General features: G+C 38.5%; 1 protein-coding gene across 2 annotated transcripts in view; it reads left to right on the top strand.

Annotated features, from left to right (window-relative positions):
• Nucleotides 1-23126, top strand: part of LOC100765263 (EGF-like and EMI domain-containing protein 1) — a 555097-nt gene that overhangs the window by 454743 nt on the left and 77228 nt on the right. For both annotated transcript variants that reach the window (XM_035451664.1, XM_035451665.1), the window contains exon 6: nt 5505-5627. In XM_035451664.1, the coding sequence (XP_035307555.1) occupies nt 5505-5627 (123 nt within the window). The remainder of the gene's footprint in view (nt 1-5504; nt 5628-23126) is intronic.

Here is a 23126-nt window from a genome sequence, read left to right on the forward strand (position 1 = left end):
CATTCTGCCCCCTGATCCTACTTAATTCCCTGTCCCCTCGTCCCCTTGCTTCTGACATCTGCCCATGCAACACCCATCTGAGAAAAGTTTGCTAACAGAAAAAGGGAGAAGAACCTCATTCATTGTGGAAGCTGTCGCATGACCCATTGAGTCACACAGTTTACCATTTAGTCCATTCGTCTTTACTTGTAAATGTTCATTTCTATAAGTCATTGGTCTGGTTTAAGGCCACTGCCCTCTGCTATACAGTAGGTAATGTGCTCTCACTGGGGCTCCTAGTGGATATCCCATTGTTGTCCTGTGTCATGGAGATACTGCTGTTTTGGATCTGTGGGGGTACATCTCCTTCACATGCTGTAAGAGTTCATAGATATGGTGGACGTTAGAGTGGACGGACTCATAGCCCTGGTTCTGGATATGGATGGTAGCTGGGTTGGTTAGACCACCAGCTTTCCCTTATAGTCACTAGACAGCACTGCATCTGCTACCTGGCCCAGAGCAGCCTGAAGCAAGGGGTGTGGCCAGTTCTAGTGTTCTCAGGTCACCAGACCCAGCACTCTCACATTCACACCACCCAGACCAGTTCTACTCTTTTGTCAAGTACAAGACCCTCTTCCCCAACTCCTGTGGAGAGTATATGCAGAGTGTGTGTGTGTGTATGTGTGTGTGTGTGTGTGTGTGTGTGTGTGTGTGTGTGTGTAGGAGGGGAAGGGCCAGCTCTCCTACCCTCATGCCCTCAGTTCTGGCTCTGTGTGTTTTCCATTCGGGGATCTCTCCTGTGTCCTGCAGCTAGTGAGGGATAGAGCTAGCTCCCTCACTCTTGTGACCCCAGGGCCAGCTCTCTCTCCTGCTGGAGGTAGCAAGGGGTAGAGTGAGGAGGTCTTCTTTCCCTCACCAATGGCATTATTTTCAACCAACAGGTTTCTGAGAATAGTAAATTATGGGGCAAATGTAGCACTGACTTGTTTTACTTTGGTTGTCAGGTAAATGGTCACAAAATCTAAATAAAAAAAAAAGACAAACAATTTTGATTGTACAGTAACAAAACTGTGTCATTGTTGTCTCTGAGTGCTTTTTGTGCAAAGCACATTTGATAATAATGTGAATTCTTTTAAGCTATTATATTCTGTGACCATCTGGGGAAATAGTTTGGAGGGTAAATCCATCAGAAAGGATATTAAAAGGAAAAACAACAGACATAGTTGATTGTTTTTGACAGTCTCTTACAGTATGATATCCAGGGTCCATATCACAGTGATAATACTGAAAAAAAAATTTCTAATGACTTCATCATTGTTCCCAGCAGTGTCCTGGAGTTCCAATTCTAAGGGCAAGGCTTTATGTAGGCATCCGATGTGAAGATAGAACAAGGAGAATTTTGTGAGAAATTGTTTCTTCACATGAAGTACACTTGATAATAACATTTTAATGTAATATTGACATTTCTGGTTTTTAACTCTGTTGGGCAGAGTCTGGAGGGAAGGAAATTCACTTGTGGTGGCCTCAGCATGAGGGCCTGGCATCATGACAGCTCAGCTCACACTCATCCTAAGTCAGACACACTCCAGTAGAAAAGATCTAAGGTTTCCTTCATATTTCACAGAAGCAGATTGGATTTCATGAGAAACAATGATGACATTTTCTTGATATTATTATTAGAGCGACTATTATGGACAATTTTAGAAGTCAGTTTTTATAGGTTTCATAGTAGTAAAATGTTGATAATTTCCATTATTGTAGTATGTGTCTATATATATACATATACATATACATATGCCTATTTGATCAATGTACTGATTTAAATATGTGGACTGATTTGGTCAACTAGGTTAAATTGCTGTGCAACTGTGCTAAACCTCCAAACCAACAATCCTTCTAGCATGCATGGATGAACTGGATTAGCTGTGTGCTTGCTCCTTCTGACCCACATGCCTATTGCATCCAGATCACCTTGGGGCTAGTTGTGTATGCAGGATCTCAACTGGAAGCCCATAGTCAGAGGACCAGTGTCAGTCTTTCACAGCATCTCTGGGTAATTACAGCCTTAACTACACCAGGTGTTCCTGGCTCAGGCTGCACATTAGAACCACATTGGGTGCTTTCTAACAGTTTTCTTTCCCAGACCTAATAAGGAGACCATTGAAATCAGACTAAAGTTGGAACCTTGGCATTGGCATTTTTAAATGCATGCCAAGTAGTTCTAGTGTGCAGGCAGGCTTGAGAGCTATTGATTTCACAATGTCAGAACAACCAGCGAAGTTGCTATCTTATAAAAGAAGATAACAGAAGAAAAAGTCAACTCAATAACTTAGTGTTTGGTGCCACTTAACAAATGATTGAATTTTTAACTTTTAATAAGTTTGCTTGACTGCTGTGTGAACACAGGCTGCTAGGTTTCTACCTGTTCAAGACTACGTGGTAAATCGGGACAAGGAACACATTCTATCCAACTAAGGAAAGGAGGTTTGGGGGGTCATTTTTCTACTTTATTTCATTTTCCAACCATGTTGTCCAGCCTGACAGATGTAAATGTATACATTGCATTTGCTGCACCTTTGAATGTCTACCATTTCCAGGCAGTTCTCATTTTAAACCACTCCCCTGCTTCTCAAATTAAGTTCCTAACAGTTCCCCCTCTGAATTCTATTGCTCTCTTCTCCTGTCCCAAGGACTTGCCTCATGATCTTATATTGTTAACTCTACTAGCTAATGACACAAAGTACCCTGTTGTTTGGTATCTACATATGATGTCAAGAATTAGCCATGGCAGGTATGAACAAGCTAAAATGATTAAATAAATTGTAGCATGGTAAACATGAACCCCATGTTTATGGATAAGCAAGCAGTCTTCAGTAAGCAAGTATGTCTCCCTGATCAGTGCTAGAAGTGAATTATTTTTCCTAAGACTATCACACTCAAAGAACAGAGTCTATTTGATTGTGTGTGTGTGTGTGTGTGTGTGTGTGTGTGTGTGTGTGTGTGTGTTCAGCAGAGTATATAGTTACAAGTCGACTAAGAATATAAACATACCAAAGCTTATGTAGAGAAAGCTCATTGTCAAGTCTATACCCATTATATCTTGAGAGCATAGTCAGTGATTATTTTTAATTTTTTTCATGAACTCTATGTCTTTGATGAGAAAATATTAAAATCTTGTGAATAAGTCAAGGGGGCAGTTATCAAAATAAACTTTACTTTAAAGTTACATTTTTCATACACAAGTAGCATCTATGTGGCTTTCTCTCTTCTAACAAATATGAAACTCAGAGATATGGCTAAACATTTTTGTGTAGGGGATCTAGAGATGGCTCAGCAGTTAAGAGCATTAACTGCTCTAGCAAAGGCATGGTATTCTGTTCTGGCATTCCCATGGAGGCTAACATTCATCTGTAACTCCAGGTCCAGGAGATGTGGTGCTTTCTTCCGTGGGCACTGCATGACCATCACCTATAAACACACATGCAGGCAATACACACACGCACGTAAAGTCAAAATAAAGCTTAAAAAATTGTCTAACACTCTATCCCATCCGAAGAAGGCCAGTACTGTCACAGAATACACCTGTCTGCCCCCCTAAGAAGAAATAATTTATATCTTTTCCCATATTTTAAGATCCCTTTCAATTTATATATACACATATAAAATGTTACTGTATGATTCATGATAGTTGTAATGTCGTTTATCATGTAAAGTATATTATTATACTTAGGAATTAAGAATTTTGTTTATATGTACAAAATGAAAGACCTGGGAAGGATGTCTAATCTAGATGTTGACAGTTAAGATTCAGAATTATATCTCAACTCTGCAGAATAATACCCCAAAGACAGAAAGAAAAAATGTAACTTGTATAGATATTAAATTCCTGCACCAAGAATAGGCAACAGATAGAGAATTCTGGTTTAACATTATTTTATATGAAAAACACCTAAAGGTCACGCTACCACAGACTCAGAATGTAATAAAAAATTCTTGCATTTTGACACATCAGTAATTCTTATCTCTGAAATAAACTTTACTTTCAAAATACTAGGACTTCATCCAGAGTATCTTATATTTCAGAAGATATACCAAACTTGTGGAAAATATACTGTCACTTTTATTTGCCTGGTAAATGAAAACCCTTTTGCTACCTTTGGTCAAATATTCTTACGAATCTTGAGATTTTGACATGGAGATATGCAGTGATGGTCATTGTCATGGTGGCTTTCTGTGTTCCTTGTAGAAAAATGAACTTTCCAGTGGGTGACTCATGTTTTAACAAAGACTGTTCACCCGAAATATCTTTTCCAGAAGGTGTGCATGTACGAGCAGTAAGAATCTAATTAGCCCCTGAAATCCACTCCCCAAGCCAGGAGATGATGGTTACTGTGACACTTTCAGAAAGATATTGCCCACCCTTCTTTCCTCCCTCTCTCCCTCCCACCTACCCATCCTCTGTCCATCCATCCCTTCCTCCCTCCCTCCCTCTCTCTGTCTCTCCCTGCCTCCTTTATCCCCTCCCAGTTATACAGCTTAGATTAACCTGGAATCTAGGTTTCTCTTGCTTTAAAATCTGGGATTACAGGCACTTCACCCTCAGCCCTCATTTCCACTTATACAAACCTCCAAATAAGAAAGTTTAGAATTTATTTTTTTTAATTCATAACAGTCTACAATTTGTTCTCTTGTAATTCTAAATATCTATGTAGTGATTGCATGAGGCACAATGAAGTGTAAGTTCTGGGAAATGAAATAATTTTTCAATGAGAAATCAATATTATATTTGTGTATTCTGGTAGTATTTATTGCTTATAATAAAGCATAGGTAATTATAAATTTTTCTGGACTATTTTCCATTTTATTCTAAAAGCTAATAGCCGATCTCTTATACAAAAATGGTGTTTCAGCAAATAGCCACTTGAACAAGAAGCTAAATTAGTGGGACCAATGTATTGATGTTTTTCTGAGAACACTAAGCCACGGTTTCATTTGAGTCATCTATCTTTGCTCTGATGTCTACTGTAGCACATGAGAAGGAGACTCAAGGTCTTAACTCCATTACTGGCTTTATTCAGCACTCTCAGACCAAGAATAGGTGTTTATCTACTAGTGTGCACTTCTCCAGAGAGAGTAGCTCATTGTAATTCTCTCCTCCAGTTTTCCTTCCCCAAGGAAATATCTTTATCTCAGATCTGTCTAATTAGTCAGTACATGAGGAACAGAAAATTGGGAGACAATCACAATGCTCATGGTTGCTGTCCTAAAAAACAAAAGAAAAACAAAAAAACAAAAAAACAAAAAAACAAAAAACAAAAACAAACAACTCAGTAACATTCCCATCTATATTTTCTTGTTTACATGGTGGAGCAAAATGGATCAAACAAGCATGGATTTGTGGAAACAGAGATGGTGCTTTTGTACAATATAACACATACTGTGTATCAAAGAAATATTTGTACCACTTCTCTGAAGTTAACATTGGAATGACATTGTAATCCTGGCCATCTGTCTTCCTCCTCTAGACATCGATGAATGTGCCGTGGTGAATGGAGGCTGCCAGCAGCGCTGTATTAACACTCTGGGCACCTTCCACTGTGAGTGTGATACAGGGTACAGACGCCATGCTGACGAACGCACCTGCATAAGTGAGTAAATATTAGAACCAGCTTGAAGCCATTTTCAATGAAAATCGACCTGCCCGTGCAAGGGGCAGAGGAGAAAGATTTTTCTATTGTAAAAAATATCTGTAGAAACTGATGGCAGTTGAGTTCAGGTCTATCTTCTAAAATATAATAGGCATTTTGCTATTCAAAGATGGAGAAAGAAATGCAGAAATTAATGTTATGAGCACAACTTGATTCTCCATACATGTGATTATTTCTATAATGTGTAATTTTGGCATATTTGGTGGCATGTAAATTTGTTATTTATTGCTTATACAACAAATATGATACCAAACTAAAATGATGGGGTAAGTTAAACCCCATCATGGTAATACTAGATACAGTGATTTCATGTAGAATTGTGCTCAGAAATAAATCCAAGACTAAAACTCAGTCATCAAAAAAATTCTAATATATTATATTCCAAAGAACTTGAAGTTACCCAAGTACATTTAAGACTATACGTATTTAAAATAGGTTACAGAATGTTTATTTTGCCACAAATTGTCCTTAAATGTAATTTTGGAGCAGTAAAGTGAACATTCATTTCTTTGTTTACATGATTTTGAGTTTGTGGATTTCCTGAAATAGGTAAATGCTGCTTTTGTAAATGCAAAGGAAGGAGTGGAGTTTTAAGAACACTCTTCCTGGTGTGATTATCAATGTTCCTTGTATTCACTGAAATAATTTGAGTAAACGTGTGTTTATTTTTTAGTAAGTCATGATTTTCATCTGACATAATGCTCCTTCCTTTTTTATCTCAGGTCTCTGATTAAAGTAATTAGCAACATAGTATAGGACAGGTTAACCATTTCAACTTTACTGAATTGTTATTAGTAGCTTACAAAGTATTTTATAATGTGCCGCTTGGAATGTAAATCACCATTGACAATGAGTGTGGGAACATACATGCCTTCTGCTGTTCCTAGCATGTCTGAGGGGATGCCAACAAGCAGGCAAGGATGCTTTATCCATTATCCGATGCTCATGTGAGAAAACAGGCTATGAAAGTATGAGAGAACAAAAGGAGAGGGACAAGAGGGAAGAGGAGATCTTTTTCAAAGTCTATCGAAGACGCAGATAGAAGGCAGACCTTTATAACTAGGAACTCAGTTCAGCATGGTGGTAGTCACAGATAGCTCATCTGGTAGGACAGTGGCCCTGGCACATTTATTAAATGGAAACATCCTCTTGTCTTTGCAGGATCAATGACATTTCCATTCCTAGGTCATGTGCTGCTAACATCCCCTCAAACTACTGCCCAAGTCACAGCTGTGCAGGAGTAGCAGGAGCTGATATATGCAAATGAGATATTTGTTGGGAAAGGACAAGCCAAAGCTGGTGAACATTTTATCTAAAGTAAAATCATTTCTTGAAGTAGTAGTTTATATGAATCATTAATATTGGGTCTCTGTGGAAGGGCAAGACAAACAGCAAGCATAGCTAACTTTTGTCTGGGGGTAAAATTAGTTTACTAAACTTTTAGCAGTCATTAGCGGCTCTAACCAGCCACTCGTCTCTTCTTCGCCATCATGGTTGTTGTGTTAATAACATTTTGACATAATTGAGTTTCTTTGGATTAGTATATTGTAAGTTACCACATCTATTTCTAGTCCTTAGAAGGATAGTCTCACTTTATATACACGAAGCCTCTATAACAGTATCTTAACTTCTGCTATGTATGTAGGTCATTCTACTCGGAATTTCAACATGTGTACAAATGGAATGTATTTTATGCAACTAACAAGTAAACTAAATACATGTGAAATGTAAACTCTGTTGCCACACTCAGGTCAGGGCTCCAACTTCCTGGTTGGCATTCTCCAGAAACTTCTGGGCAGAGCCTCATTCAGACTTACTTGTCTGTGACAGTGGTCTTGATGTCTTTTTGTGCACATATGGGGAAATTTGGTTACAGAAAGACTATTAGGAATCTCTGACAGTGTGGTCATATCAACCTTGAGAAAGAGGTCTTTGCAAATGCATTGTGTTTAAAGGTTGAGGTGGAGCCTTCAGGACAACTGTTTGCTATTTGTACAGAAAGAGCCCTGTAGAGAACTGACCTACCATGTTCTGTGCTTGCGATGAGTCTGGAACAAATTCTTGTAATATAGCCAAAGCTGGCCTTGAACTCAATCCCCCTGCTTCAGCCTCTTAAGGGCTTGGGTTACTTACTGGTGGGAATCACCATTCACAGCTTCATTGGAGAATTTTATCTAACAGAAGACAGAATAGTGTCTGGGGTTGTAGTAGACATTTGTCATGAAACTCAAAGAGTCACAGAAAAGAGAGCAAGAAAATGCTGGGACTTGAGGACTTCAGTGTATTTGAACTTAGGTCCCTTCCTTTGCTTTGTTGCGTACTACTGTCTGTCAGTCACACATCTGGGAGAATGCTTCTGTGCTGTTGCAAGTATGTTGACTCCACATGGAATTGTAGACGCTTCTTTCCAGAAAGGGCCTAATCTGCAAGGCATCACTTTGTCATTAGCCTCTGTTGGAATCACAAGGTCACACATACAGGTATAAAAGGAGTCTATGATAGCTGACATATGTAACAGGAAATTACATGTATCAGCTTCTTGGCTCCCACAAAGGCTTGTTTGGGTTGCTGATGAAATACAATATATATATTCAGTGAGAAGTTTGAGCAAGTTTTAAATTTCTCTCAAATCCTTTTATGTGTTTGTGACACCCCAAAATATCCCAAATACATTTCTATAAATGATGATATTTCTTTAAAAGGATATATAAAGGAGAAACTTGTGACACCTTTATGTCATGGTGATGTCCTATACGACTGTCATATGCATGAGGCACAGTTGTCCAGTGATTGCTCCTTCCTTGATCTTCTATGTAAAAAGATTCCAGGACAGGGGGAAAGCTCAGTCACTAAAATGCTTTCCTCACAAAGATGAGAACCAGAGTTAAGTCCCCAGAACACATTTAAAATTCTGCAGCATGGTGGTAGTGCATGCTTGCAAATCACATCTGGATTACTGAAGAGACAGGTTAATCCCTGGGGCTTATTGGGGCTGGTCTAGTTGGTGACTTGAGGCCAATGAAAGAACCTAAATCAAAGGAGATAGACAAAGTTTCAGAGGACAATGCCAGAAGTTGTCCTCTAACCTTCACAAGCACATACATACAAGTAAACAACCATTCTATATGTACATATCAACGTGTATACACAAACACACACACACACACACACACACACACACACACACACTAGTTTCCTGATGTCCTTAGGCAGCACGTTTCCCATGCCACAGCACCTTGTACCTTTCTGAAGATAATATCAGAGCTGTTCTGAGTAGAAGCACTGTACATAAGGGCATCACAGCAAATGACGCCATTGGTTAGAGTAGGGTTTAGACTCAGCATGAGAAAGCCAACAGGAGTAGGGTCTAGACACTTGTACAACTAACACGATGAGTGGGAAGAAAGTGAAAAACAGAATAAATGTATCAGGCTTTAAAAGAGCAGAGGTATTAATGCTCACATGAGTTTGTGTGTCAGATTGTGTCTGTGTAGACTCAGGACTGTAGCACATGTGGGCAGGTGACCTGCAGCAAGCCACCAAATCTGTCTACATCCTGGTTTCCTAATGTAGAAATAGATACATCATTCCTAGAATGACTTCAATACTACATGTTAAAATTTTACAGACTCCACAAAACTGTGAAATCATTATAAGCCATCTGCTGAGGAAAAACCTCTGTTGGATTGTGCATATCGAGCAACCTTTTATAACTTGTATTTTATTTAAGAATAGTTAAGGAACTCGAAATTTAAAAACCCAAGCATTAAAATAGAATGTGAGAACTTCGTGATTAGTTTAATAATAATAAAAAATCAGTGGGTACTTAAATGATTTGATTATATATGCACACTTAGGTGCTTTTTTAAAAAACAGTTTTCCATATCATTGAGGTGTACTTATGAAGAACTTGAAGAGAGATGGAGCCCATTTTCCTATCTCAAAGAATAAAAGTTTCAGAGCCAAAGAGGTCAAAAGACTTTCATGCAGAAAGAAAATAATTTTCTGAAAAATCTACTTAATTTCACTTCAGATATATTTTCTTTAAATTTCTGATAAATGTAAATGAACAAATGAAACATAGCTCACGAAGACACTGCTAAATCAAATTCATGGCCCATTTTAGTAAATACAACTTCCACAATGGCTATTGGTAATGCAAATACCAGTGAGGAACTTAGAGCATTACCTTACTCACCATTGAGGATTATTTAAACATTGAATACTAAATAACAAAGGACATAAGAACTTCACTCAGAAGGATTTGCTTACTAGGGAAAGATATGAACTTGTTCTGTAGCTCTAAGCCTTGGGACTTTGGCAGTGTTCTCTGCTATATAGTGTCTCTGTATAATTTTTAGTTGGCTATTGTCTTATCATTGATAGATACAATGGAACCTAAATAATGATAATATAGAAAGACAGCATCTATTTCCAGTGACTGTCTTCAAATGGCTAGGGAACAGAAACTATTGAAAATCAACTAAACTTTTTAGTATTTGGTTATGCAATTCACATTTTTAGTAACTTGTAAAGCTTTGGATATAAGTTGGCATACCGCTTAAAATCTGTCTTGAATTTCCATTTTTAATGCCAGCCTTGGAAAGATGTTCATCTCAGATACCATTAATAAGTATGTCCACCCTCTGGTGTACAGGCTGAAATCAGTCTTCTCAGAGAGATGAACTAATTAAGCAACGGAAAACTTAAATGCTTCCACAGATCTCTCTCTTCCCTTCGCACCTTCATCATTTAAGCCTATTAATATTTCCCCCAGAAAGAAACAAATGCAATCACAGATGTCCACAATGAGAAACCTTAGGAAAAGAAGGTTTGTTAATGCTTTCAATCTTCAGAAAAGTCATGCCTTCATGCTGCTTACTTGGAATAGTCAGGAAGTATTTTATTTATCATCTCTTCTTTATTCCCAGTAAATGAAGGGAAGAGGATTAAAGAGTCACAGTCCTCTGTTGTGTTTTCTGTGAATATCACATTGTTCCATTCAGTTAGAAATATGTAAATGCCACTATTATATTTTAATCATTTATGAGTATGTAGACATTGGGCAGCAAGGATGATATATATGCACAACAAAGAAGCTTAAAAAGTGGTTTAGTAAGTGAATCTCTGAGCTTAAATATCCTTACATGAGCTTTGCATGAGCTCTGTGTTTTAAGATAATGCTGAATTTAAATACTGAACATGAGAAAACCATTAGATGTGCTGGTCTTCACACAATAGGCTCTTTTGTTTTCTCTCAGTGCTCTGATGATGTCTGGCTTCATTTCACACAGGGAGTAGGGGCTCAGAAATGCAGAAAGATTGCTTTCATATTGGAGAAGGAGGTTAAAGACTTCATTGTAACTACCTTTCAATTAGCTGCATTATTTATGAAGAGAAATTAGAAACAGAATTCATTTCAGATGACAGCTGATGTGTTGAACCGGTCTATGTCAGGTTAAAAAAGTTGTTTAGTTTGTCAGATTGATGGCATTTCTCCGTCATTATGAAATTCATCACCCTTGCAATATTAAGCACTTTTATGTGGTGGGTGCTAAATTTAGACCTTCAAAGTTGAATTTAAGAAACACTTCCCCTTTGCCTCTTCATCCCCATTGTATGGCCTTTCATAAAGATTAAGAATTTATCAAGTTTTCATCTGATGTTGAGTTTTTGCATTAATTCTGCAGCATTTGTCCACTCAAGTGTCAGGAAGACACTGAGAATTTTTCTGTTTTTTCTCAGACTTCAGACTCAGGAAGTGAGGGCTGACAGTTTTGAGAGATTGAGGCATCAGTTTTGGGCGCACCATAGAAAAACTGTGTGAGCTCAATGTACTTCTTTTGTTCCTCTGATTTCCACAATTTGTGCCATCTCTAGATCTCCCCTTTTATCTATAATAATATCAGAAAAATAACCCACAAAAATCAATATTATACATTACACATGAGCATGTCCATCATAAAAGAATGTATCATCCCACAACAAATGGGTGCTTACAGAGTGTAGAAGAGATCCAGTGTGGGCTCTGGGGCTAAATGAGCAAACAAGAAAAGTTCTTCAAGGCCCATGAAGTGATGAAAATTCCTTTGAATAGCAATGTGATGATCTTCAGTTTCTATGCCTAAGGTTAGAACAGACAGATCACACACACACACACACACACACACACACACACACACACACACACACATACACACACACACACAGAGGCATGAAAGCACACAAAGAACACATGTACAACTTTCTTACATAGACATAAACACCAAATAATAAAATGTTCACATGATGGTATCCATAGATGGCAAATGCTATTTCTCTTTTGTCTCGGAGAAGAAGCTGTCTTTACATATCTTATTTTTATGATATTTTCTTATTTTATTTATGAAATATGTGTTATGTACAATATCAAATTAAAAAAACACAATATAAAAAGCAATTAATTTTCCCTGTGTTGCCTAGCTGACTTTACAGTTCATTGTATAACAACTACTACATAAGATAAACTTTAAAATGAAGACATTAAATTCATAACTATCATGTAACAATATCCCAGTAAATCATGGCTCTGACCAATGATTTTTAGCTATTATATGTCCACCCCATCATTTCCTGACAGAGTACTTACTCAAAATAGAAATGCTTATTAACATTAGGGAGTTTTAATTGTGTAACTGAAAATGTAACATGTTAATTTTACATTCCTAATTTATGACTACGTATCATAACACTTGGAATTGGGGGTAATCTGGGAAGAGTATATATTGGGGAAGTATCTGTTCCCTCTTTTCAGACTAAGAATTTTAACTTTACTACAAGGATATACATACATACATACATACATACATACATACATACATACATACATACATATTATGTGATCTGATCTAGTTACTCAAGTATAAGTAGCTCAGTTTATCAGTCTGGAGTCCACGAGAAAAGGTGATGGTGCAGGTAAAATCCTGAGTGGATTGTCCCTCAGGAAATATTAGCTGGTGCTTTTTGTTGGCACAGCCATAGGATTAAGTACAATGACAGATGTTCAGTCCCTGTAGATATAAATGTGTTCTGATGAGCCATGGCAATGGACGAGTGCTTGAAGATACTAGATTGTAGCAGAAGATGAAAGTTCAAATTTAACATCAGAGGAACAGAAGCTCACTTTCAGAGTTAGCACACCTTACACGAAATTCTAATGTGATGGTGTTGGTGGTAAATAGGAGTTATTCAGTAGTATTTGGTTTTACTCTAGGCTCCTGAGCTATCTAGTGTCAGATTCTTGGTCACCCAAGCAGTATCCTGTATGGATTACATTCCATCTCATAGAGTGGGCCTTAGATTATATCAAATATTACTTGTTTACTTTCCTACAATCTTTGTGATACCATTGCTCTAGCATATTTTGTAGGCAGGACACCATTGTAGATCAAAGTGTTTGTGGCTTGTTTGGTGCTTATGTTTCTCTTCTGATAGCATGGAAGGTAAGGTAACTTCTTATACCAAAGATGCTAGAACATAGAATAAAAGGTTTTATATAGGCACCAGCTCAGTTTCTCCATATTTACTGAGTTGTGTAGGGGTTGACTTCAGCAATGGAGCCTGCTGGGAGTTTATGGAGAGAAACCTAATAGTATCGGCAACAGCTTGGGTTGTTTGGGTGTTCCCATGGGACTATTTTGGCCAACAACTCAATTAGATGTAACCCAATCCCAGTCCTGGAAGCTTCATTTGGTGATAAGAGATGTTTAGCTGGGACTCTGTTTCCCCCATTATTTGGTGATTTCCTTTATATTGTTTTCATACATACACACACACACACACACACACACACACACACACACACACACACACACACACACACGAAAGCTTCTACTGTATTAGGTTTCCATACTACCCCTCAAATGACCCTTCAATTTAGTTTTCTTTTTCTGTATTCCACTCCTCATCCCTTCTCTTCTCATTCCCCACTTGTTCCTCCCGTTTCAAACAACACATAGTGCTGTATCTCTTTTATTGCCCTTGCCTAACATGATTTATCTTCTGCTCCTCAAGTCCACACCCAAACTTGGTAGTTCTATGGGTTATAACATGGTTGCTATTGGGCTTCACAAATAATATCCACATATAAGAAAATAATACCGTATTTTTCTCTCTCAGTCTGGGATACTTCACTCAGGATGATTTTTTTTCTTGTTCCATCCATTTACTTGGGAATTTCAAGATTTCATAATTTAAAAGCTAGCAATATTCCATTGTGTAAATGTGCCACATTTTCTATACTCATTCATCTGTTGAGGGAGATCTAGGTTGTTTCCAGTTTCTGACTATTATGTGAAGAGCAACAGTGAACATGGCTGGACAAGTGTCTCTGATAGGATGAAGCTACCTTTAGGTATATGCTCAAGAGTGTTATAGATAGGTCTTGAGCTACATCAAGTTCCATCTTTCTTTTTTAATAAATATAATTAGATTCTGATTGATTTCCCTTCTCCCTCCTATCCTCCTCTACCACCCCCCAACTAAAACCCTTCCTATCACATATCCTTTCTTCTATTCTTCCCCTGACTCAACCTTTCTGCTCCCTCATGACCTCTGCATCCTTCCTATTTCTGAGGAACTGCCACACTGATCCATAGTGGCTATACAACTTTGGACTCCCACCAGCAATGGAGGAGTGTTACCCTCACTCTACATTCTCACCACAATGAGCTGTCACTAGTTTTATTGATGATAGCCATTCTAATGGGTGTAATATGAATGTTCAAAATAGTTTTTGCCCTTTTTAAAACTCTCTCAATTATACCCAGCTTCTTTATCTCCACATAAAATCAGAATTCCTCCAAATGTGGAGATTCTGACAAGGGTATTAAGAAGTTACCCAGTTTCAAATCAGGGAGTGTTTTCTCCTTGTGTTGTGTGTCAGAAGCCCTGGCGTCTCCTTGCTTGTCCACAGGCTCTTCTCAAGTTTCACAGCTTTCTTTTGGTTCTCCTTTATCTCTGTGATAATTCAAAAACATCTTTGTTAGATTATCTGACCTCTAACTGCCCCCAAACTCCTGATCATCTTCAGAATTCTGCCTTGGACTCCTTTCTTTACCCTCCTGTGTGATATTTTTTCACTTATAAAACTTTCCCCTCTACAGTTAGCTAGAAGGCTGTGACGGCCAGGGCAGCATCTTTAGTTCATTTAGTTCTTTGTTTACTTTGAGCTACATGTGGAGCCAATGCCTGAGCCCCATCCAGTGAATGTCATTCTGAATTGCAAAGCTTGGTGCCCCTGAAGCTGACTTTCCTCCTTTTTTAAAAAAATTAAATCAGAAACAAGATTGTTTTACATGTTAATCTCCGTTCCCTCTCCTTTGCCTACTCCCCTTTCCCCCACTAACACCCTACCTATCCAATACCATTTCTGCTCCCAAGGGAGAGTGTGGCCTTCCATGGGGAGGTCTTCAGACTCTGTCATATCCTTTGGGATAGGGCCTAGGCCCTCCCCCGTGTGTCTAGGCTGAGGGAGTATCCCTCTGTGTGAAATGGGATCCCAAAGTCCATTCCTATGCTAGGGATAAGTACTGATCTACTACAAGAGGCCCCATAAATTTCTGAGGCCTCATCCCTGACACCCACATTTATGGGGTCTGGATCAGTTCCATGCTGGTTTCCCAGTGATCAGTCTGGGGGCCAAGAGCTCCCACTTGATCAGGTCAGCTGTTTCTGTGGGTTTCACAAGCGTGGTCTTGACCCCTTTGCTCATCACTCCTCCTCTGCAACTGGATTCCAGTTCAGTTCAGTGTTTAGCTGTGGGTATCTGCTTCTACTTCCATCAGCTGCTGGATGAAGGCTCTAGGATGGTATATAAGTTAGTCGTCAATCTCTTTATCAGGGGAGGGCATATAAGATAGCCTCTTTACTGTTGCTTATATGGTTAGTTGGTATCATATTTGTAGATCTCTGGACATTTCCCTAGTTGCTGATTTTGTTTTAAACCTATACTGGTTCCCTCTTTGATGGTATCTCTTATTTTGTTCTCCTCTATTCTTCCCCCTACACAACTTCCTGCTCCCTTATGTCCTCCTCACCCCTCCTCTTCTCCCCTTCTCATTCTCCTAGTTCCCTCTCCCTTCCCCCCATGCTCCCAATTTGCTCAGCAGATCTTGTCCCTTTTCCCTTATCTGGGGGATCATGTATGCCTCTTTTAGAGTCCTCCTTGTTGCCTAGCTTCTTTGGTGGTGTGGATTATAGGCTGGTAATCCTTTGCTATATGTGTAAAATCCATATATGAGTGAGTGAATACCATGTTTGTCTTTTTGTGACTGGGTTACCTTGCTCAGAATGGTTTCTTCTAGTTCCATCTATTTGCCTTTGAATTTCAATATTCCATTGTTTTTTTTTTTCTGCTGAGTAGTAATCCATTGTGTAAATGTACCACATTTTCTTTATCCATTCTTCAGTTGAGGGGCATCTAGGTTGCTTCCAGGTTCTGGCTATTACAAAAATGCTGCTATGGACATGGTTGAACAGATGTCCTTGTTGTATGAATGTGCTTCTTAGGTACATGGCTAAGACTAGAATTGCTGGATCTTGTGGTAGACTGATTTCCATTTTCCTAAGGAATCTCCATACTGATTTCCAAAGTGGCTGTATAAGTTGGCATTCCCACCAGCAGTGGAGGAGTGTTCCCCTTTCTCTGCATCCTCTCCAGCATAGATTGTCATTGGTATTTTTGATTTTAGTCATTCTGACTGGAGTAAGATGATATTTCAGACTTGTTTTGATTTGCATTTCTCTGATGGCTAAGAATGTTGAGCACTTTCTTTATGTGTCTTTCAGCCATTTTAGATTCCTCTGTTGAGAATTCTCTATTTAGTTCTGCACCCCACTTTATAATTGGATTTTTAGGTGTTTTGGAAACTAGCTTCTTGAGTTCTTTGTAAATTTTGGAGATCAGCCCTCTGTGGGATATGGGGTTGGTGAATATCTTTTCCCAATCTGTGGGCTGCTGTTTTGTCTTGTTGACTGTGTCCTTTGCCTTACAGAAGCTTCTCAGTTTCAGGAGATTTATTAATCGTTCATCTCAGTGTCTGTGCTACAGGTATAAGGTGTAATATCCAGGAAGCAGTCTCCTGTACCAATTCGTTCAAGGGTACTTCCCACTTTCTTTTCTAAGAGGTTCAATGTGGTTGGATTTATGTTGAGGTCTTTGATCCATTTGGACTTAACTGGATGCTGGCATGTGGAAGACTGCAGATAGATCCATGTCTATTGCCATGCACAAGACTTTCCTCCTTAGCAAGCACACTGCCTCAGGCCACCCCTTTCAGGGTAGTCCCCAAAATCATCTTCCACAACTCCCATCTCTTGGATACCATATACCCAAATGCCCTCAATCATAGCAGTGGTCTTCCCTTCCATAGTCCTACCTAAAGATTTTCCATTCTATGAATGCTGTCAGTAATGTCTGTATAAGCTCTGGTAGAAAGGTTATTACAACTGACTCTTTCTCTTTAATAAAATTTTTCATGCAATATGTTCTGATTCTGGTTTTCTCTCCCTCAACTTCTCCCAGATCCTCCCTACTTTCCAACCCACACAAATCCACACCCATTCTCATTAGAATTCAAATAGATCTCCAAAAAGTAAAACAAAATGAAAATAAACAAATCAGAATAGGACAAAACAAGCAAACAGGAAAAAAAAAAAGAGCCTAAGAGAAAGCACAGGAAACACATACAGAAGCCAAAACACACATATTTACCCACACAGAAAACACAGAAGAAAACAAAATCAGACTCTATGATGTATAATAAAAAAATTTGTAAACATGCCCAAGCAAAACATTGTAACCAAAAATAAAATAAAACGCTCCAATAGTACCACTGAGTTAATTTTGTATTGGCCCTTTACTACTGGTCATGGGTCTGTCCTTAAGTGTGGTTAGTACCCAGTGTTATTCCACTGAAGAAAACCAATTATTCCTTTGTGAGTGGCTGTCAATTGTATATAGCTTCTAGGTTAAGCATGTGGGCTTGTGTGTACTTCTGGTCTCATCCATGGGATCCCATTTGGCTTAGATGCACAAAGACTCCTGTATTTGTACAAGTGATTCTTTACTGGTGTTACCCACATACATACCCTTTGTAATCTGGTATCTTTACTGTCATAGTCATAGCTTTTTGTTTTTTCTATGTGGGGTGTGTGTGTGTGTGTGTGTGTGTGTGTGTGTGTGTGTGTGTGTGTGTGTGTTATATGTTATATGCCCATGTATATATGTTTGTGTGTGTTCTTTTCTATTTGAACATGTCTGGAGGCCAGAAGTCCACATCAAGATTTTTCTTCAACTTGTCTCCATGTTATCTTATGATTGGGTTTCACATTGAACCTAGACTTCAGTGCTTTTAAGCTAGAGTGCCTGCACAATGAGCCCTCATGATCTAACTGTCATCTGTCCCCTCTCCCTCCCACTCCTCCACCCCAGCCTAGAACCGGGATTGCAGATGCAAATGTAGCTCTTAACATTTTACATGGTGCTGGGAATTGAAGTTAAAACCTGAAGCTTACAAACCAAGATATTACTCATTGGGATAGTGTTGCAACTCTCATAGTGATACTTTGAAAATATAATTTTTAAAATTGTTCAAAACTCCTTTTTTTGTAGCACTTAGAAATGACCTCTACAGCCTGCTGTGTCGCAGTGTTCCAGGTTTGACTTCTGAGAACAGCTGTCTCACCTGACTTCTCTACTCCATGCTTCATAGTCACACAGGGGATTTGCAGACGCCTCTGTCAGTGCCCAGCAGCTTCCTCTTCCACATTCCCCATACCTCATGGCTTGCTCCTCAATTCCTTTCTCTTTTCATCCTCTTCCAACCTCATTCGACTTCATTTGCCTTTTTATACTCAGTTGTGCATCACCTTCTCTGAGAAGGCTTCTGAAACATACTCTTGTATTCCTTAGGAAATAAACCAACTGTCTCATGAGTTTGAAATGTTTGCTTGGACAAAACAGATGTTCCAGGAGATGAAATGCATAACTCAGCCATATCTCCAAATAAGAGAAGCAAGGCATGAGGGGCTACATTTGGGTTACGTCCTGATGAGGGTACCAACCATGCAGACATGGACATGGAGGAAGCAGTTTAGTATTCAAATGGAGGGAAGATGGGCCTTGTATTATCATTTTACCATGCATTGGTTAAGAGTGGGATTGTTAGCTTAGTGTTGTAAGTCTGGGATGCCCTGGTGTTCAGGATATATATCTATATAGCAATATATGTATCTTTACTCTGTCTCTATAGCTACAGAATTAGATACAGATATAAATAATGATAAAGATATAGATATAGGTATATAGATATAATCTTATAAGCCAGGAATGTTGGTGTGTGATAAGGAAAGTATCTGGTCATAATTCTGTGAAGATGAGCTGAAGTATAGTCATGATTTTAGATATATAAGATCTGTGAAACAGCATTTAAATGACCCCACCTGGCCAAGATAAAAGTAACACAAGGGAGCTGGAGAGATGGGTGAGTGTTTAAAAGCACTTGCTGAACTTGTAGACAACCATCATTCAGTTTCCATCACCCATGTCAGGTAACTCACAACCATCTGTAACTCCATTTAAGGGGATCTGTTGCTCTCCTCTGGCCTCTGCAGGCATTGGCAAACATGCGCAGGCATGTGCAAAGACATACAGTAGATGAAAATGAAAATGAAAAATCTTTAAAAACTATAACCCAGAATCTCTCACAACTGGAGATAAAGGTTTCATCTTTCCTGGGTCTCACATTAATCTTATGTTACTTCTAACTTTTGCAATGGTGACTGAAGCAAATTGTTTTATCTAGTGTCATGTATGAAATCAGTGTTCAACATATAAATATTCCTGCAAAAGGCTTTGCTTTGTTTGGAGATGGATATTTTCTCTGTCTTGTGATCTTCTCTTAATTAGATTTAAGGAGTTAATGGGGCTTGGCTTTGGCTCCAAGGAAATCGAGAGAAATATTGAAGTTTTAATTAAAGTGATTCCACTTAACCTATATTCTTAATTTAGAATCTTAATTCAGCTATTTTCTGGAATGGCTAGTTTTGTATTTTTTCTCTTTGCTTAAACCTTATTGTTAGTAATTATAATATAGATGTTTTATTTGCTGTGTATCGTGTCTCAAGACCTCTATGCAGGTTGATACAAATATCAATGTTATTTAAAGAACAATTAAATTCAAGCCTATCCTTACCATCCAGCCTCCTGTGAAAAGTCAAGTGATATCATAGACAACATTTTAAACCACAAATATACCAAAGATGTACATCTACCAGCCAACTGGATCATTTGCATATGGGTTCTCTGAAATATTGGGTGATTCTGTCATTGCCAAAGGGAGACACCATTACAGAAGGGCAAAGATATTTCTGGATAGAAAGAATAACTTGAATTCACAGAGCCTCATTGAGTGAACACTCCACAATGAATAGGATATGTGTGGTTATTAATGAAAGCAAAGGGTCAAAAAGGGATTGAGTGCATGCATGTCTTCAACCAGAACACACAGCAAAATTAGGAGTATGTCATGAAACCAGCTATATGCCAGGACACAGCTTTGAAGGTCTGACTTGGAAGGGCAAACCAGTAAAGAGCCAAGTTAGGGTTAAAATTTGAGACACAGATAAAGAGGAAATCAAGAAATACCAGGAACTCAGACTCTGAAAACTCTACCAGGGAACTTTAGAAATCATAAAATCAGATGGGCTGATGATCCAACTTTCAGGACCATGTATGTCCTGCTCCTTCAGGCCTGCTCATGAGGAATATTAGGACATGGACAAAGCCACCTGGGGAAAGTGGCTTTCTTCAGGTCTCTGGGTTGACAAGTCATGGGGAGTTGAGCAAATGTAGTCCCATAACCCAGTGTCCAGACATTTAAACAAATACTCTAGAGTCCTGGTAATTGTGCTTGGCATGCAATTTTGATTATGTCTGCCAGCATTAATGATTACTATATTTTAAAAATACTATCTCTAGCCTTTACAGTAATCTTAAAAGGCAGTGCTATCATCTTTATTTGTAGCAGACTGTGTATTAGAGGTTAATGTCAGAGATTCAGAACAAGACTTGGGTTTGCAGCTTCGCAAATTATTTCTCATGATAAGCACTTTAGGGGAGAAGGTTGAGCTCTGATTTACACTTTTTGAGATGAATATGGAGCATAGATGATAAGTGAATTTATCTGCCATGTAATTATGATAAAATTGTCTCTTCTTGGTTTTACAGCATGGTGATCTAGAGTCTTACTTCATATTCAGATTTGGGGTTTAAGGAAATCCTCTGTTTCTATTATAGAATAAAACTTAACATAGATACCCCATGGATTCTGTTTAGGTGTAGTATGTTAGCCTTCTAGTTAGCCAATTGGCTGAGTCGGTTCTGCTTATGTGGGACACACAGAACATGTCTTTGGGGTTAGGCTAAGTTGTTGGAAAAGACATGCCTACTACAAGTGATGTGTTTAAGTTTTATTGGTAAGGCTTTTTAAGGAAGGAAAAGACAATAATTAAAATGTAAATGGTTCATATTGGTGCATGTGGTACATGTGGTAGAATTGAGGAGCCTGGTAAAGAAATTTTTGGATGAAGGCCCAGTATGCAAATAATGGAGCTGGAGAGATGGCTTTAATTTGTGAGGACTTTAATTTGGATCCTGAGAACTTACATTAAAAGAGGCATGGTCATACACACTTGTAATCTCAGTTCTGAGGAGTCAGAGACAAGATGGTCCCGAGAGCTCCTGACCAGCCAGTCTAGATGACTGTTGAAGGTCCAGGTTCACTGAAACATTTATCTCAAACAATGAAGAAGTAAACAATAATTGATAAAAACACCTGATGTCAGTCTCTCTCCACACACAGTACTTGGGAACCTTCACACACATACATCCACACAAGAATATGTACACATGTATAACCTCCTGGTAGACACACACACACACACACACACACACACACACACACACACACACACACACACACAGCCTGGATTAGTGAGAGACTATGGCACTTGGCACTGTAACATTTATCATGACACTGAGTGTCAGCAGCTACAATCTTTTTCCCTGTGGGAACTCAGCAGTGTATATAGACTATAAATTTTTTAAATATTTTTTGAGATTCTAATATAATTAAATTATTTTCCCTTTCCTTCTCCTCCCTGCGCCCTCCTTAATCTCTTTCAAATTCATGGTCTCTTCTTTAATTTTTTTACATATGTGTATGTGTGTCTATACATAAATATAACCTGATCAGTCTGTGTAGTGTTACTTGTATGTAAGTTTCATGGCTGCCCATTTAGTATTGGAAAACCAACTAGTGTACTTTCTCCCTTCGAAATTAGCATCTGTGTTAGTGAAAATTCTTGGAAGTAGCTTCTGACATTCCTAGGAGACACAATCTCAATGCAAATTCCTCATTCCTCTGCTTTTTCTGATCCTTCTGCCCCCTTTTCCACCATGGAGGAGTAAAGTTGTAGATTATCAGTTAGAACTGGAATCCATAATTTTGTATTTTGATGGTTATGCTCTTCTCTGATGGTATCTGTTGATTGCAAAAATAAGTTTCCTTGATGAGGGGTGAGGACCTTACTTATCTGTGGGTATAAGGACAAATATTTAGAATGTAAGTGGGGGAAAACAATAGAAGGGATAATAGCAGGGTACAATTGATCTGAAAAGGGAAATGAGAAAACGTGAGGTTGTCTAAGTCATTGATCTATTGTTGTGAGGAAACATCAAGACCAAGGAAATTCTTATTAAACAACAACAACAACAACAACAAACCAAAAAACAACAACAATAACAACAAAAACATTTGGCAAGGGGTTTGCTCACAGTTTCAGGAGCTTAGTCCATTATTGTAATGGCAGGGAGTCTGGTGACACACAGGCAGAGAGGCATGGTGCTGGAGTAGTAGCTGAGAACTACATCCTGATCTATAGACAGCACATAGAGCAAGAGTAGGCCTGGCCTAGGCTTCTGAAACCTCAAAGCCCACCCAGTGACACACTTCCTCCAACAAGGTTACATCTCCTAATCCTTATAATCCTTTCAAAGTGTTCCACTCAATGGTGACTAAGAAATCAAATATATGAGACTATGGGTAACACTCTTATTCAAACCACCATAAGGGGGTATTTAAATCATGGAGGGGGAAGAAGCAAAGTACAGAAGGAAGAGGGAGAAAGTGAAAGGACAGTAATGATAATGTCTGAAAGGACTTATGGAATCATAATATTAGCTATCTATCTAAAAGAAAAGAAAAAAGAAAAAAAAACCTATAATACACACAAGTTTGTGTGTAAATTAACACATTTATTTTATTTTAGTTTTGGTTTTGGTTTTTCAAGACAGGGTTTCTCTGTATTGGTTTGGAGACTTTCCTGGAACTAGCTCTT

This window comes from Cricetulus griseus (assembly GCF_003668045.3).
Source record: "Cricetulus griseus strain 17A/GY chromosome 1 unlocalized genomic scaffold, alternate assembly CriGri-PICRH-1.0 chr1_0, whole genome shotgun sequence".
NCBI lineage: Eukaryota > Metazoa > Chordata > Mammalia > Rodentia > Cricetidae > Cricetulus > Cricetulus griseus.